The following is a 17,859-nucleotide window of genomic DNA, read 5'->3' as shown; positions in this document are numbered from 1 at the left end:
ATGGATGCTGAAAATTCAGTTTTGCCATTACAGGAAAAATTACATTTGAAAATATATGAAAATAGAAAACATATTTTATAATATTAGTGTTGTACTGCATTTTTTATCAAATAAATGCAGCTGTGGTGAGCACACTTTCAAGACATTTAAAAAATCTTTTGAGTGGCTCAAATCTATATGGACAGGACAACGAGGGGAACAGAACTGTTTCAATGACTTTGCTAACATTTCTAGTTTTTGTCTGTGATTCTAGGAATCCACATATCTATGAAATTCATGCTCGTACTTCATTCAAAGTTTAATGCTCCTCACATGCAGACCAGTCTACTAAAAACAATGCAGCTGGTCACATAACTAGGTACGTCATGTTACGTAGACAAATCAGTAGCGACAAAGATCAATGCAGATGATCATTTCCCTTCTTGCTCAGTGTCAAATCGAAGTCCAATTATCAAGCCAGGAATCGCCTGTTACAGTTGTACCTCAGGACGTAATGCCAAACAACAGACTGCCCATATGCCTTAATACCATAACATCAAGCAAATGTTCAACCGCTCATATGCAAGCTTTACACTAATTATTGGCAGCTTCAAAATGACTTAATTCATACTAAATAATGCGTTATAAGAAAGCTAGGTTTGTGTGAGGGTAAGGGATAGAATCTAAATATACAAACTAAAGAAATGTTAAACAAAAAAACGTACGAATTTTAGCAGAGAGAGAAAGAGCGAGCAAGAGTGAGACAGAAAGCGAGAACGAGAGAGCAAGCAGAGAGGGCCAGAGAAAGAGTGTGTGTTTGCGTGCAGACTTATCACACGTGTGTGTGTGAGAGTAGAGAAACAGACAGTCAGTGTCTCTTTGGCCTCTGCCACCACTGCCCTCTACTTCCATTAGCCCTAGAAGCCAAGGTCACCAGCAGAGAGCAACCACACACACACACACACACACAAACAAACAAACAAACACACAGTCATCCACACACAGGTCATGTTCACGCTAATTAAAATGCTCCTAATATTCTCAAAATACAGCTGGATCAACAAATCTGAGGCCATACATGTTAGTCCAAAGACGACATTTTGAGAAATGTATGTTTTTGGTCCATAATGGAATACAATGGAATTCAAAGTGTTTGGTTACCAACATTCTTTTAAAGTCAAAGTTTGGAACAACATGAGAGTGAATGAAAAATGACAGGATTTTCATTTTGGGTAAACTCTCCCTTAGCATAAGAGTTTGTGAATTTACTCAAACATAATCAAGACTTGTTGAAAAATATAATAAAATACTGAATTTACGTTTATACTGACATTTACAGTAGGAAGAAGGGGGAAACGTTCAGTTCACCTGTGGAAATGTGTCATACGCTACATTAAAAGCTAATACACACACACACACACACACACACACACAGACTTTATGATAGGAATGTGCAAGCTGGCAGTAGATTTGTCAGCATGATTGATTTTTCCACTGGTAGGACAACACGGTCTCCCACGTGTGTCCATGGAGAGAGACGTCACCAATACAATCTCTTTCTCTTTCAATGTCTTTCTTTGATGCTTCTTCTCTCTCTGCTATACTGCACCCCTCTTTTTTTGTATTTTTGACAATTGCAGATTGTTCAGATCATCTTTCAGACTTTATATGAACCATGGCAAATCTTTGCAGTCATTATGTGAAATACATAACGCGCAGTAACTTAAACGCATAAGCATGCAGTCCAGTATACCCAGTCCACTGCAATAACCACACAGAAAACACAGGGGTAGGAAAGTGTGTCAGTGCGAGTCCGTTCCCTATACAACAGCTAAATAAGCTCTGCCCACATCAGCACAGGACTCAGTGGTCTCTGTATATAGGTCACTTCACTGACCTGTGTGGAGATGTTACAAAATACTAAATCATGTAGATGATGTCACCAATCTTTTCATTGCCTGACGAGGACTGGTGAAAGTTTAACTTGTGCAGGTCTTTGTTTGTGAGTGCGTGACTACATTTAAAAAGATGATATATAGTGGTGGCCAAAATAATTAGAACACTAGTATTTTCAGAACAGAACAAACCGAGACAGACTGAATCCAGAAGAACTGTGGCAAAAGCTGCTTTAAACATAAAGAATGGTCACACCAAAAGTTGATTTAATTTAGTTAATAGAAGTTAATTGATAAAGAAATATGATTGCATCTTTTTAAATGTAGATTTTCATGAAACATTACCTGAAATGACAAAGTTAATATGTGACCCTGGACCACAAAACCAGTCATAAGGGTAATTTTTTTTAAAATTGAGATTTATACATTATCTGAAAGCTATAAGCTTTAAATAAGCTTTCCATTGATGTATGGTTTGTTAGGATGGGACAATATTCGGTTGAGATACAACTATATGAATATTTGGAATCTGAGGGTGCAAAAAAAAATCTAAATATTGAGAAAAATTACTAATCAAAAATGAAGTTGTGATATATTTATGGTAGGAAATTTACATACAAATTACAAATATCTTCATGGAACATGATCTTTACTTAATATCCTAATGATTTTTGGCATAAAAGAAAAATCGACAATTTTGACTCGTACAATGTATTTTTGGCTATTGCTACAAATATATCCGTGATACTCATGACTGGTTTTGGGGTCCAGGGTCACATATATTACATATGATGAAAAGTATAAAGTTTAACTGTTGATCCTCAAGACCTATAAAACCATCAAATGTCAAGACTTCTTAAATTTTTAGACAAGGCTTTGTCAAGCTATAATCATTTTGTCTTCACAGACTTACATTGCATGTGGTAGTGAAGACTTTTATATTGTTGCAAAAGAGTTCTATTTAATTTTTTTATTTATTTCAACATTTATAACAATCAGAAATGTTTCTTTAGCAGCAAATCAGCATATTAGAGAGATATCTGAAGGATCATGTGACACTGAAGACTGGATTAATGACAGCTTTGCATCACAGGAATAAATTACATTACATTTGGTAACGCTTTGCAATAAGACGTGATTTGTTAACATTAGTTAATGTATTAATTAACATTGAAAACTACATTTATTACACTCTTTATTAATCCTTGTAAATGTTAGTTAATAAAAATACAGTTGTTCATTGTTTGTTCATGTTAGTTCACAGTGCATTAACTAATGTTAACAAAACTTATTATTTTAATAATGCATTAGTAAATGCTGAAATTAACATTAACTAAGATTAATAAATGCTGTAGAAGTATTGTTCATTCTTAGTTCATGTTAACTAATGTAGTTAACTGATGTTAACTAATGAACCTTATTGTAAAGTGTTACCATTAAAATACATTAAAATAGAAAACAATCAATTAATTTTATCAACCCCAAAACCTTTGAACAGTGGCGTATGTATCAAATATCATATGATAATTGGAATTAATGAGATTAGTTCACTGGCACACTGTGCATACAATTTTACTGACAGCTTTAAGTTGTGCCTTATTGAAGTTTCTACAATCTACAATTATTTTTTAAATCTCAAGCTGTATATTGACAACACCATAAATAAATAGGGTTAGATGACAAAACCTCTAGGCCTCACTAAGTGAACAAAAAGCTGAGGAACAATATCCTGAATCTGGTATTTACACTTGCATGAAATACGTGGATGAGCTGTCAAGTACTTTTTATATTACCTGCGTGACTTGGGTGACCTTTTCCGAGACGTTCTGTGTGCGGTCTTTAATCTTGCTGGGTGCTATGATCTCGATCTCTGTGGGGGAAGGTGGTCTGAGACGGTCTGAGCCAAAGGATATCGTCACCTGAGGGATGCGGCCAATAGCACGGTGCCGCATCAAATCAGAGTCTGAGGTGGAGTTCAAGTTACTGGGCTTCAGATCTGAAAAATAAAAATCACACCTATTAAATCAGCCATCAAAACATATCATTACGGTGTTTGATTAAAACAATGTCACACCATGTGACTTGCACTACCATCCTGCATGCGTCTGCCAATTACAGTGCCGGTAATGTCAGTGTTTGTGTATGCAATAATGAAAAAGTGTTAATTTAGACCTATGAGTCATACGGATACCTGTATAATGACAGAACACACAATTTAGAGCTCATGCGCACACACATGCATAGTGGCAGGCACATCAGGGGTGGCTGTGGGTAATCACAGTCACACAAAAGCATTGATTAGGACTACAGCTACAGAAATAGGCCATTTCACCAGGGAACCAACAAGCCTCATTCTGGACACCCAGAGACTTAAATGTTGCAATTTAACATGTCCAAATGGAGCGCTTTTTTATGCTCATTATGGTTTGTGCTTCTTTTTGGATTTGTTCCACAAACTCCATTAGACAAGGATACTAGCTCATTTATATTAAATGCTTCTGCTATTTTAGACTAATTGGTTTTGATCAGACTTATTATAAAGTCAAGGATAAATTCAAATAGAACACTTAATTTCCATTGAAAGCACATCCTGTACTCGGTCATGGTACTCCTGTTCAATGCTAATGGAAGAGTTTAGTCACAGCAGAGACCAGACAGCTGATCAAACGGACCGCGTGCAATATTAAGCTGACGAGTATCTATTCCGCTCCATCCCGGCTGGGGGCCCCCGCTCATATTTCACCTATCTAAATGCATACATATGACATGATTTACAAAGGCGGTCTCACCAAAAAAGAACAAGAAAGAACCAAAATTCACTAACACTTCCCTTGTTATAAACACTATCTTCTGCTAATGACACTGCAATATGCAGACAATAATGTTTATGTGTTTCTCCACTGTAGAAGGCTGTTATAGGAAAGCAGCTCTCAAGTTGGTTAATATACTGACACAGTATCTACAGAAGACCAAATATTTTACACCATATTGGAAAGTCAAACCATGGAAGCTTTATTGAAGCAAAATTATGGCTTTAGTTTTACTTTTAAGTTTATATCTAAAAATTAATTGGTAGTTTATATCTCACAACATGACTGTATATATCTTACATCTTTATTATTATTACTAGAATTTAAAAAATGTTTTCTATTAATACGTTTTAAAATGTAAAAAGATGAAAAAGCTGAATTTCCAGCATCATTGCTCCAGTCATCAGTCATCAAATCCTTCAGAAATTATACCAATATGCTGATTTGTTAGTTAAGACACATTTCTTATTATCAATGTTGAAAACAGTTATGCTGATACACTTTTTCAAGATTCTTCAATAAACAGTTAATTAGTAATTATTCATTTCAATCAATAAAGCTTCCCTGCTTGAAAATAAAAAAAGAAAAAAGGAAAAAAAGTGGCTTAATTTCCTAAACAATTTAACACCATGTAAACACTAATCCAAATCTGGATTTTTATTAAGGAAAATGTGCTTTGTCTTTTGATTGCAGACAAACTAAGGTTTAAGAGAAATTCTGTGCTTGATAGTTGCAATTTTAAAACGTTTCCATTTTTGAAGGATATCTATGGAGAAGACAACACTTAATGTAAAATAACTTATTTTCTGTGAATTATGGCTTTGTTTGCAGTCAATGTTTATTACAAGCATTGTCTGAGAGAAACTGTTTTCCTTAGTCATTTATAGTACATTAACCCATGTTAAGCGTTTTATATCCCCATTACAAAACATCTGATGATCTAGAACAAATGTGAGTGAGTTTTAGAGATACAAGAGTATATTTAATGACTATTTCTTTGTAAACACAGAATAAAAAAAAAATCTGAATCTAAATAAAACGTATTTTATCTGTGAAATTCGTAGTGAAAAATAAATATAATAAAATGTATTTGAAATACATTTATTTCATGCCGAGTACAAATACATTCACATATTTATGTACTTTTGGCATACTAAACTGGTATATTTAAAGTCTGCTAAATTGGAACAACTAATTTTGTGCTCAGTGCACTTTAATTGTGCAGAAGTAGTGCTGAAGTCCAATTACAGAGATTCTGAAGTATATTTGATTGTGCTAAACTGGAACTATTGCAAGTATACTTCAGGTACACTTTAGATATCTCGCTTTTAAACACCGATGTTATTCATAGATCATACAATCCTCATAAATAGTGACATTAAAACACATTTTAGGCACAAATGTGCATTGTGCAGTAAACATGTTAATAAATCTGAACTTTACTTAGTATGAAATAAATGCATTTTTAAATATATTACATTTTTTCAATCAACCAGCAAACCTTACAAAGACAGGATGTTACACTGACACTAGATTTAAACTTGCCTTGAGGTCTTTTTTTTTACCCTAGTACTGTCTGATGATGTGTAAATAATAAAGTTTCACACACAGTCAACGTTTGTGACAGTATGTTGTTTACACTACGAACTAGATGAGTGCAAGCAGAAACACTCATACCGCTCCACTGGTCCCTCATGCTGTCGATGTCGTGCAGCGAGGAGGCCCGGCGCAGGCTGCAGACGCTCTCTCTGGAGTGGCCGTGTTTGAGAGGGGGTCCGCTGGGCTCTAGCCGGTCTGAGGGCCATGTGAATGGGGATGAGAAGCTGCATGTGGAGGGGGTCTGCTGAATCAGGGCCTGGGTCTCTGATTTCAAGTAGCTGTCTGGAGACATCTGGAGGTCTTTCAAAGCCACCTCCTCATGAGAGGGCTGCAGGACACAGAGGGGAGCTGTAGATGATGTGTCTGTGGCAATATGAACTCGGATGTGTGTCACATATGCACACATGTACCTGTAGGTAGTCCACCACCACTCCCTCAAAGTGGTCCTTAGGGAGGGACGGCTGCCGCTTGACACGGAGAGAGGGCATTCGCAGCCTCATCTTGCGTTGCTGACCTGATACACAAACATAAGGTTAAATAATTCAAGAAGAATATGTTTTTGCTCAAAGCTCAGGAGACTGAACTGGTGAGTTCTTGTCTTTCTGGTCTTGAAGTCCTTTTAATCATACCTGACAAATCTGAGCTCAGTGCTAGATACTGATGAGATCTCTTTTAAACTTTATGGAAGACACATTTGAGACTACTAGGGCCTTTTCTCTGGAAGAAAACCTATGAAGCAGGAGAAGACATTTTCTCTCCGTTTAAATGCAATGCTGTATAGGAGATCTTTCATAATTTTTCTTTCCTACAGAATATACGAGATAAGGTGTGGAAATGGGCTGGTAAATAAATTGTGTTGCATTTGATAAAAGCCTAACATAAATATCAGATTTATTGGATAAATACTACTATTACTATTACTACTACTACTAATAAAAAATAAGCATTTATTTTTACTATATTTATTTATATACATTGAATTTTATTTTTAGAATTTTATTATTATAATTTGTTTTTATTAAAAATTAGATTTATTAATAAAAATATTTAAAAAGTACTGTTAACAATTTAATAATAATAAACATTTATATATTTAAAAACAAAAAGCTTTATATACATTACTAATAATACATGTAAAAATACATGAAATATTTATGAAATATAATGAAATATTTCATTAATAACAATAACAACAACAATAATAAATTATTATTATTATTATTATTATTAGCCTATTAATATTTTCATATGCATTTTATCATTCATTCTATTGTCCATTTACAATTAAATATAATGATAATCATTTATATATGTAAAACAAATAAAAATAACTTCATACATTAATAAACTTGTATATTTACTTTATTATTATTACTACATTTATAGTTGTTTTTGTCAAAGTATCTCATAGTTTTTAATATACAAGTTAAAGCAACACTGTGGGCCAGGCATATGCACACTCACACACACACACATACATAAACACACTGCAACCAAAATTTGACACCACCTTTATCAAATGCTGCTTCTGGCTACACCTACACACGGACCGTCACACCAAGCACAGCAGTCAATTTGTTTACCTTATAAGGCTGTTACAGAAAGGGCCAGAATCTCTCCCACAAACAAGAGAAAGGGGGGACACGCACCTGCCCGTAGCCAGCTGTGTGTCATTCGCTGTTTGAAGCCACCTTTTTTCATGGATGGGTCTAAAAGCTCTTGGAAGTTTAAGATGAACATGATTACGACTCCTTCCTCGTTCTTTACTGGAACGACATCAACCAAACATGGCCTACATGTCCCTGAAAGGCCGAGAGACACAGACACACAGGAGAGAAAGAGAATGAAACGAGTGACAGAGACGTCAGCAAGCAGAGATGATTGAGTACAAAATACAGCACAAGTATAGTTTAGTTTTCATGAAGAGCTGTTATAAATACCAATGTGAGGACTGTGAGTAGCCCAAACACACTCACACTTACACAAACACACAATAAGACTCCCACACACAGGTGCTGCTGTTCGGGGGAGTCTGAAATCCATGATTACGAGGAAACATACATCTATTAACTAGGGGAGACCTTGGATTGCTGTAACACATTCTTTCAGGGTAACGTTGATATAAAGTTCCCATATTTATCTACATATTTAAACTTTTTTTTTTTAAATCTACAACTCATTCTAAAACTATTTCAAGTTTAAAGAGTGCTGTCACTAGCACTACTAAAAATAAAAGAAAAAGAATGAAAAATAAAAGAAAATCATAATGCCATTCCCCATTTCCACCCTTGTTTCATTTCAAACATTGTAATTCAAAATAGTAAGCACAGAGGAAGCATTTTAATTCAAAACAGCAAATAAAATTAAAAACCATTATCTATCCATCCATCCATTCTGCAAACTTCTTATTATCTATAGGGTTACACACACACACACACACACACACACAAACTAACAACTCACTCTAGATAATGACAAATGTATTTTGTGTATGTTTGTTGACCCACTAGAAGAGTTTTGGACAACCTTCCCTGTCTGTGAAATTATTACTTTTATTAAGTAAAGATGAAAATAAATTGATCAAAAGTAAAAAGACATTTATAATGTTACCAAAAAATTCACATAAATGCTGTTCTTTAAACTTTCTACTCATCATATAATCCCCCCAAAAAAAAAAAAAATTATTAAGCTGCACAAATGTTTTCAACATTAATAATACAAATAATTGTTTCTTGAGCAATAAATCAGCATATTAGAAAAAATTGCCCCTTTAAGACTTGCACTCTATTCATTTACTAACCGCTTGTTTTCTTAATAAAAAAAACTAACACTAGCTTCTCTAATCTTTTTGTATTCGATCTATGTTTTCTTTTTATTTATTATACAATTAACAAAAAGCAAAAAAGCCCTCTAACACTAGCTTGCTCTATTCTTTTTCTATACTATCTGTTTTCTTTTTATTTATTATATAATTTAAAAAAAAAACTTGCTATGTGTACTGCGTTAGGCTAACTGAGACTTGTTATAGCGCTTGCATATCATTGCTCTTTTGTTGATTTTGATTGCTTCCATTGTCCTCGTTTGTAAGTTGGTTTGGATAAATGTAAATGTATTAGAATGATATCTGAAGGATCATGTGACTAATCAGCTTTGTCATCACAGAAATAAAATACACTTTGAAATATATTAAAATAGAAAACAGGTATTTTAAATTGTAATATTATTTCACAATATTGATATTTTACTGTATTTTTTGATCAAATAAATTCAGCCTTGGTGAGCATAAGAGGCTTATCTTACCCAGCGTAGATGAAAAGCTTGTGTGGATGTTTTATCTCAAATTAAAGTCAATCTAGTAATTCAGATGACAGCAGTTCTGCCTTTTAACATCCACACCCGGTTCACGTATGAGTGATTTCACCCCCGAGGATCATTTCTAATTGGCTAAACTCCCTACTTTCCAAACCTCTCAGACAAATACACAGATGCACCGAGAACATGTAGATGTCACTTATATTTTGGCTATGAGGCTTTAATGATAAACTCTCTTTATGACACACTGCTCGAGAGAAATCAAAACGTCATGTGTTGTACTTTTAACCCAGACACGACAATGAACAGAAAGGCAATAAAGGAGATGAACGATGAAACCAAAGTAATGAAAACGCAGAGCAGCGAGGAAGAGTCGCAGGAATGAGAAGGGAGTGACTGGAAGGAGGACAGAAAAACCAGAGAAAGAACAGCATGATTAAAGTCAGCCAGACCCCCCTCAGCTCTTGACTAAAGCAGGCCATCAACCACTCTAAATATAGACTCTGCCCCCTCTCACACACACACACACACACACATACACACAAAGGTGCTGTTCAGTCTCCAGCTCAACCGTGACACAGTTCGATATGCTGTATCCACTAAAAATATGTGATGGATAAAAAGAACAGAGGGACGGCAGCACGTGTGAGCGTGTGCATGTCAGCCTATGCATGCATCTGAGCTCAGTGCATTCGTTTAGTGATAGGGGTGTGAGTCTCTGGAGTCCTGTTGTCATGGTAATGTTATCAGTGCACCGCTTCCTGGGCTGAAGGAACACCTGTCTACTTTCTAGCTGAGCTACACATGCACAAACACTGGCTTAACGACGTGCAGCCAGCGACTCCATTCATCTGTTCCTGTCTGAGGAGACTAAAGACATGAGGGATGGGCGGCTGTATTAAAGGGCTAGTTCACCCAAAAATGAAAATTCTGTCATGAATTACTCACCCTCATGTCGTTCCAAACCCGTAAGACCTTCGTTCATCTTCTTAACACAAATTAAGATATTTTTGATCCGAAAGCTTTCTGACCCTGCATAGACAGCAACACAACTATCATGTTGAAGGCCCAGAAAGGTAGTAAAGACATTGTAAAAAAAAATAGTCCATGTGACAGTGGTTCAATCATAATTTTATGAAGCTACAAGAATACTTTTTATGTGCAAAGAAAACAAAAGTAATGACTTCTCTTCCGTGTCAGTCTCTGCGGCGCATTCCCAAAAAGTATTCTCGTAGCTTCATAACATTACGATTGAACCACTGATGTCTCATTCACTATTTAACGTTGTCCTTACTACCTTTCTGGGGCTTGAATGTGGTAGTTGTGTTGCTGTCTATGCAGCATCAGAAAGCTCTCGGATTTCATCAAAAATATCTTAATTTGTGTTCTGAAGATGAAAGAAGGTCTTACGGGTTTGGAACAAGATGAGGCTGAGTAATTAATGACAGAATTTTCATTTTTGGGTGAACAAAAGAGTTACTCTGTGTGTCTATGTGTGAAAATAATGAAACAGAGTGTCGGAAACTGAAGATATCATCACAGGATGATGTGTAGATATGGTCACTGAGTGGGTTTACAGTGAAATGCTGTTAACTATTCAAAAGTTCTCAATAAAAACTTGTTTCAAAGCTCTTGTTAGGCAAGTCATAATGGAATCATCTCTGGGAAGTTTTTTCTATGTACACTACTGTTAAAAGTTGAGTTTGTATGATTTAAAAAAAAAACTGTTTTCTATTTATTTCATATATTTTATGCTATTTATTTCAGTAAAGCAAAACAGAATTTTTAGCAGTCGTTTCTCTTCCTGAGCGTCACATGATCCTTCAAAAATAATTCAAATGAATATGCTGATTTGGAGCTCAAGAAACATTACTTATTATTTTCAATGTTGAAAACAGTTGTGCTGCTTAATATTTTTGTGGAAACATCTTTTTAGGATTGTTTGATGAATATAAAGTTTAGAATAACATTTATAAAAGTAAAGAACAGCAAAATGTCTTTACTGACACTTTTAAATCAATCTTGCTGAATTAAATTGTTAATTAAAAAAAAAAAAAAAAAAATGTATACTTAAAAGTGGTGAAACCTCTAAAAGATTAAATTTCGATAATATATTTAAAATCTGACAACAAAAAGCTTTTAATATTGACTTACAAACTCCAGCTAATGCACATACTCTGGAGTAAACAAACAATGAAAAGACAATGAATAGATGGAAAGGTGGTGTCAAAAAGACATTTTGTTTTTAATGAAAAGGTGGGCTTTTCTTCATACAGCTGCCAGATTAAAGACATGGGAAATAGTTTGACACTGGTTTATTTCCGGTGTTTGGGTTTGTCAATAGACCCTAACTTTATTCATGCTTTATTCACACTGCACAATTCTGAATTTGTTTTCCATACCGTGTTCATTATTGATGAAACGAAATGTGCTGTTCAGACAGTGTCATCAGTGTCTGGTGTATCTACATCGGTTGCTATAGTAATGAAGTGAACGTCAGCACAATGCCAAACCACTTTCTCATACAACTGAAAGGTGAAAAACTGTCTATTAAAATATCAGCCACATGTGGGTGAGTGAAAAGTGAGTGAAAATGTCGTTAAGCCCAGCATACCTTCCTTAGAGTAGTACAGGATCTCCACCTTGCGCTCCTCTGACCCGAGCAGGGCCTGTGCCAGCTGTGCCAGGGCGCTCTTCATAGTGCCCGGCCCCACCAGGAACTGACACATGCAGGACTGTTGCATGATCTCCGACCGTGAGAAACCAAACATCTGGCAGAAACCCTCATTGCAGTAGATGATCCCACAGTTCTTCATCTGGGCGTTGGCAATCAGGAATTTACGATCTGGTCAGGTAAGGAATGAATGGTTAAGAGAAATAAATTAAAAATGAACACTTCCACCGTTACTGGAAAAAAAAAACATCATTTAAAGGATTAGTTCACTTCCAGAATGAAAATGTACCTATAATTTACTCAACCCCATGTCATCCATGATGATCATGTCCTACATTCTTCAGTCGAAAAGAAATTAAGGTTTTTAAAGGAAAATATTTTTCTCCATATAATGGACTTCAATGGTAGCCAACAGGCTGAAGGTCCAAATTGCAGTTTCATTGCAGCTTCAAAGGGCTCTACATGATCCCAGCCGAGGAATAAGGGTCTAATCTAGCGAAACAATTGCTCATTTTCTTAAAAAAAAAATAATAATAATAATAATACTCGTCTTGCACTAGCTTGACCTCACGGATTACATAATCACGTTGGAAAGGTTACGCGTGATATATGTGTAAGTACCGACCCCCTGTTTACAAAGCGAACATGCAAAGAAAGTCGTTTCGCTAGATAAGATGTAGATCATGTAGAGCCCTTTGAAGCTGCATTGAAACTGCTATTAAGACCTTCAACCCATTGGCCTCCATTGAAGTCCATTATATGAAGACAAACCCTGGAATGTTTTCCTCAAAAACCTTAATTTCTTTTCGACTGAAGAAAGAAAGACATGAATATCTTGGATGACTTGGAGGTGAGTAAATTATCATGATATTTTAATTCTTAAAGGATATTTTCATCCTGTCGACTAGCCCTGTTCTCCTCAATACAGGCATAGTTGGGTTCAACCAACTAAAAGTGCGAGATCACTGATGAAAACTCTTCTAAATGATTTTTATTAAAATCTTTAGTGATCACTTTAGTGAAGTTTTATGTAACTTTTCTCATTTAAAATCTTTCAAAATCCACAACTGTCTGGTTTTTTTTTACAGGTTTAAAAGACAAAAAGAAAAAAACTCTTGAACACATGTCCACATACTTGGCTATTCTGTTTTATGTCTTTCTTTTCTTTTCTTTCCTTCTCCTTCCTTTGCCTCTATGGTACTACTACTCATTTTCTGTATTTATGACGACTGCTTTGATATAAACAGGAAATCTGCTGGCAGCTGTGCTATTTTTACAGCAAGAGCTTCACACATCAGCTTCAACAGGTGGAGAGCAACACAGCTTGCTCTTAAGACGGTTAGAGGTTCTGCTTTGAACTGAAGAGAAAGCAAATTAAAAATACTATATATTAAGGGGTGCAAGCCTTCAAGCACACAAACTGCCTGCTTTTATCTCTGAATCTCAGTAAAGTTTCTTCATCTCTGAGTGATAATTGTGTATGGTGACAGGAACTTTAATGCCCCCAGCATCAAACTCATTATCGCCTCTTTACTTCAGGAACAGAACACAATGCACTAAGATGGTTGCCTAGCAGCCACAAAATGACACTTAGCCTTAACTGATAGTGAGGGAAGGGAGGAGCAGCAGCCTCACGTTCGCATATCTATATGCACTGGCACATACAGTCATGGCCAAAAATATCGGCACCCTTGGTAAATATGATCAAAGAAGGCTGTGAAAATTAATCTGCATTGTAATAATAATCCTTTTGATCTTTTATTTAAAAAAAAATAAAAAATAAAAATAAAAAAAAAAATCACAAAAATCTAACCTTTCATTGGATAATAAGAATTTAAAATGGGGGGAAATATCACTATGAAATAAAGTTTCTCTCAAATACATGTTGGACACAATTATTGGCACACCTAGAAATTCTTATGAGTAAAATATCTCTGAAGTACATTCCCATTCATATTCACAATTTTGAGCACTCCAGGGTGATTATGAACATGAAATTATCCAGCCATGGCTTCCTGTTTCACAGAAATATAAATAGGATGGAAATCGAAGCCCAAATTCCCTTAATAATCCATCACAATGAGAAAAACCAAAGCAGCAAACACTCAAGATTAGTTTGGTGAACACAGGGATAAAAAGTACCCCATGTGTACAATGAAATATACTGCTGTATTTTTTAATGTTGTAGGCCTATATTTCTGCTGGATGTCCTGGACATCTTGTTTAGACACATGGCATCACTGATTCTATCAAATAACAACAGATAAAAAATCAATAAGTGACTGACTCTGTTAGAAATCTTATAATGGGCCATGTTTGGATCTTCCAACCGTACAATAATCCAAACACAAACCTCAAAAACAACACAAAAATGGGTCACTGAGCACAAAACAAGCTTCTGCTGGCCATTCCAGTCCTCTGACCTGAACCCTGTAGAAAATTAGTGCACTGTAAAAAAAAAAAAAAAAAAATAAAGCTTCAGCAGATTTTGGAGTTTGCTCAACTTATTTTTGTGGGAGATTCTCAAATTTTTGTTGTATAAACTTAAAATGACAAGTTGAGAAAACTCAAAAATCTGCTGAAGCTGGTTGACTTAAAATTTTAAGTTGGCTCAACTTTCTTTTCTTTTTTTACAGTGTGGGGTGAACTGAAGAGAAGAAGCACCAACATGGAGCTGGGAATCTAAAGGGTCTGGAGTGATTCTGGATGAAGGAATGGTCTCTGATCTCTTGTCAGGTGTTCTCTAACCTCGTCAGGCATTATTGGAGAAAATTTAGAGCTGTTAAACTGGTTTCAAAAAGTATTGAATAAAAGGGTGCTGTTAATTGTGGCCAATGTGTATTAGAGAAAAACATTTATTTCATAATGATATTTCCCCCCATTTTAAATTCTTATTATCCAATGAAAGGTTAGATTTTTGTGAATTTTTTAATGAAAGATCAAAAGGATTAACAATGCAGATTAATTTTCACAGCCTTCTTTGATCATATTTACCAAGGGTGCTGATATTTTTGGCCATGACTGTATATACATTCATGTGTACTTAAAGGATGAAGACAAAGCAATAGCACTGAGAACTAATACATGCAGAAGAGGGAGAAGATACTATGACAAATGATTATATGTGCAGGCTAAAGTTATGAATCTAAAGATTACAAAACCAGCTTAAAGTCCTCTTTTACATAATTGTTACATGATTTATGAATAGTGTACACAGGAACCAAAGCAATGGTCATGATTAAAGGTATATTGTGATGACAACTAGGCCTATAGTTGTTGTTTGTTTTTATCATTTAAAAAATTAAAAATAAATAACAAAATTAATGAGATGTTTAAAACCCCTGCTAAAACCTATATTTACAGTTGTTTAAAAGAAACTTTTACTAAGATAACATAACCTTTGTTATTTGGAAGAACCCTCGAGGGCCTTATAGAGCAGATATAAACCAGGCTCTGGGTTTATTATGGAGTAAGACTAGATTCAGGGTATAGGCCTAGTTATGGCAAGGATACAGATAAAATTTTGAGTGAGAGTAAAGATTAGAATTTGGAAAGGAAATTTTGTCAAAGGGCTCTTGTGCATAAAATTTGGAAACGTTCTGATAAAATGCCTCTTCCTGTAGACTTTCAAATAGAGAGAGCGAAGATTTATGCATACAGGTCAAATGTGGTGAAATAGTATACACTGGAAATGAAAACTGATATTACTGATCTTAAGGTTATGCAATTATGTGTAATGCACTTTTTTTTTTTTTTCCAAAGCATAAAATCAGAAAACATGATTGAATGAACAAAGCAGGTGCACGAGACACATAAAAACAAGCGTGCACGTACGCACACATACAGAGAAGAATGGAAAAACAGAAGGACAGATGGTTGTTAGCAATTTTCCATATTAGTGATATATTGTTCCATTGCATTTGCATAATGTAGATAAAATCAGCCGGGTCCGTTGATTTGCTCTCGCCTGATGATCAACTGCCATGTAAATCAAATCTCAGACTGATAGGCCACTACACAGGACTGACCTCCACACTTCCAATGGCCGCAGTCCGACAGTTTCCCACGAGCGCATTACGACGTCGATTTATCAATAAACAATAACATCAATAAACAATGCTATATTTAATGTTTTAGACCACAATAGCATGTTTCTGGCTATAAATGATCTTCCAACCCAAAGAAAGCAAATAAAAAGTTTTGAAACTCACTTTGCCCGTCGAATTTCTTGATGATGGTGTCCAGATAGGTGTTCTGGAGAGCGACGTGTCCCCGGCGCACAGGCATTTTCACGCGTGGACAGATTCAAGAGCCCTCTTATTCTGGTTTTGTCTCTTATTCAAGGACGAGCGAGCAAGACAAAAGAACACAAGCTAGAAGTCGAACACATTGTAAAGTAAACAAGTGATTATAATCCAGGAATTAAAACAAAAATGACACGAGAATGCCTGTGGGATCCTCGAGAAAGTGAAAAGTCGCCGAGTTGAAATGCAAATTCAAAGAAAGCGCGTTTGAATGGAAGCAAATGTCTGGCAGTTTTGAGACTCGAAACTCTCGCGCCGTCAGATGAAATGGTAACGCACTGACGTGCTCCCTGAAATCAGTCGTAACATGTTCTGAAACAAAAATAGAAGAACAACCAAAGACGCCCGACACCTCAGACGCAGCGTGCGGCTCGGCTGATGAAGCTCATTGTGGAATAATGGTACGTTGCGTTCACAGGGGAAGCAGTGGACACAGCTGTCACTTTTGACAGAAGGCAGATGCGCGCTCATGCTCCCCTCTCTCTCTCTCTCTCTCTCTCACTCTCTCTCTCTCTCTCTCTCTCTCTCTCTCGGAGAACGTTTATCGCTCTGAAAGGTACGTCCTAGTGGGATACAGTCCACAAACGAGCACATTTCCACTAAACACAGTGTGTGTGTGTGTGTGTGTGTGTGTGTGTCTGTCGTAATATATATATATAAAATGAGCATTTTTATCAGACTCCTGTAGGTTAAGTAATTTTACTTTAATGGCAATGATTAGGTTATTTTCATTGCCATTAAAGTGAAATAACTGAACATTTTAGAAGAAATTTTCAGATGGCACTCAGAGGCTTTTGCATCTGAACTCTAATACACCTCGTATATACATATATAGCCTATAGCAGGCATCCTTAAATCTGGCCCACTCCTGCAGAGTTTAGCTCCAACCCTAATCAAACACACCTGAGCATGCTAATCAGAGTCTTCAAGATCATTAAAAAATCACAGGTAGGTGAGTTTGATCAGGGTTGGAGCTAAACTCTGCTGCAGATTGGCCCTCCAGGGAAAGATTTGAGGAACCCTGGCCTATAGTCTACTGCCACCTTGAAATTATAAGTTTCTGCATTCTGTATGCATTCTGAGTGGTTTGGGACATTGGGCTTCAAAAAAAATTGGATAAACCTTTTTGTTTTCTAAATAAAAAGTCCCAAAATATACACAACTTAAAAAAAAAAACTAAAAAAAAACATCACATCATGTAAATAAGTTGTCACAGAATAAGAATACCCTATGTGGATAACTCATTTTTGACAAAATGTCAGATAGAACCTTAGATTCCAAGGTGA

At 35.7% G+C, this 17,859-nt stretch overlaps 1 protein-coding gene across 1 annotated transcript in view; it reads right to left on the bottom strand.

The window, feature by feature from the left end:
• Positions 1-17,038, bottom strand: part of kcnh6a (potassium voltage-gated channel, subfamily H (eag-related), member 6a) — a 34,588-nt gene extending 17,550 nt beyond the window's left edge. The window contains exons 1-6 of the mRNA XM_058768864.1: positions 16,481-17,038; positions 12,210-12,440; positions 7,933-8,085; positions 6,694-6,797; positions 6,362-6,611; positions 3,668-3,870 (exon numbers count right to left, since the gene is read on the bottom strand). Coding sequence (XP_058624847.1) covers positions 3,668-3,870; positions 6,362-6,611; positions 6,694-6,797; positions 7,933-8,085; positions 12,210-12,440; positions 16,481-16,556 — 1,017 coding nt within the window. The 5' untranslated portion in view covers positions 16,557-17,038. The remainder of the gene's footprint in view (positions 1-3,667; positions 3,871-6,361; positions 6,612-6,693; positions 6,798-7,932; positions 8,086-12,209; positions 12,441-16,480) is intronic.
• Between the last annotated feature and the right edge of the window lie 821 nt (positions 17,039-17,859).

This window comes from Onychostoma macrolepis, chromosome 03, assembly GCF_012432095.1.
Source record: "Onychostoma macrolepis isolate SWU-2019 chromosome 03, ASM1243209v1, whole genome shotgun sequence".
In the NCBI taxonomy this organism is placed as follows: domain Eukaryota; kingdom Metazoa; phylum Chordata; class Actinopteri; order Cypriniformes; family Cyprinidae; genus Onychostoma; species Onychostoma macrolepis.
The sequence above is the reverse complement of the archived record's forward strand: the minus strand, read 5'-3'. Positions and strand labels throughout refer to the sequence as shown.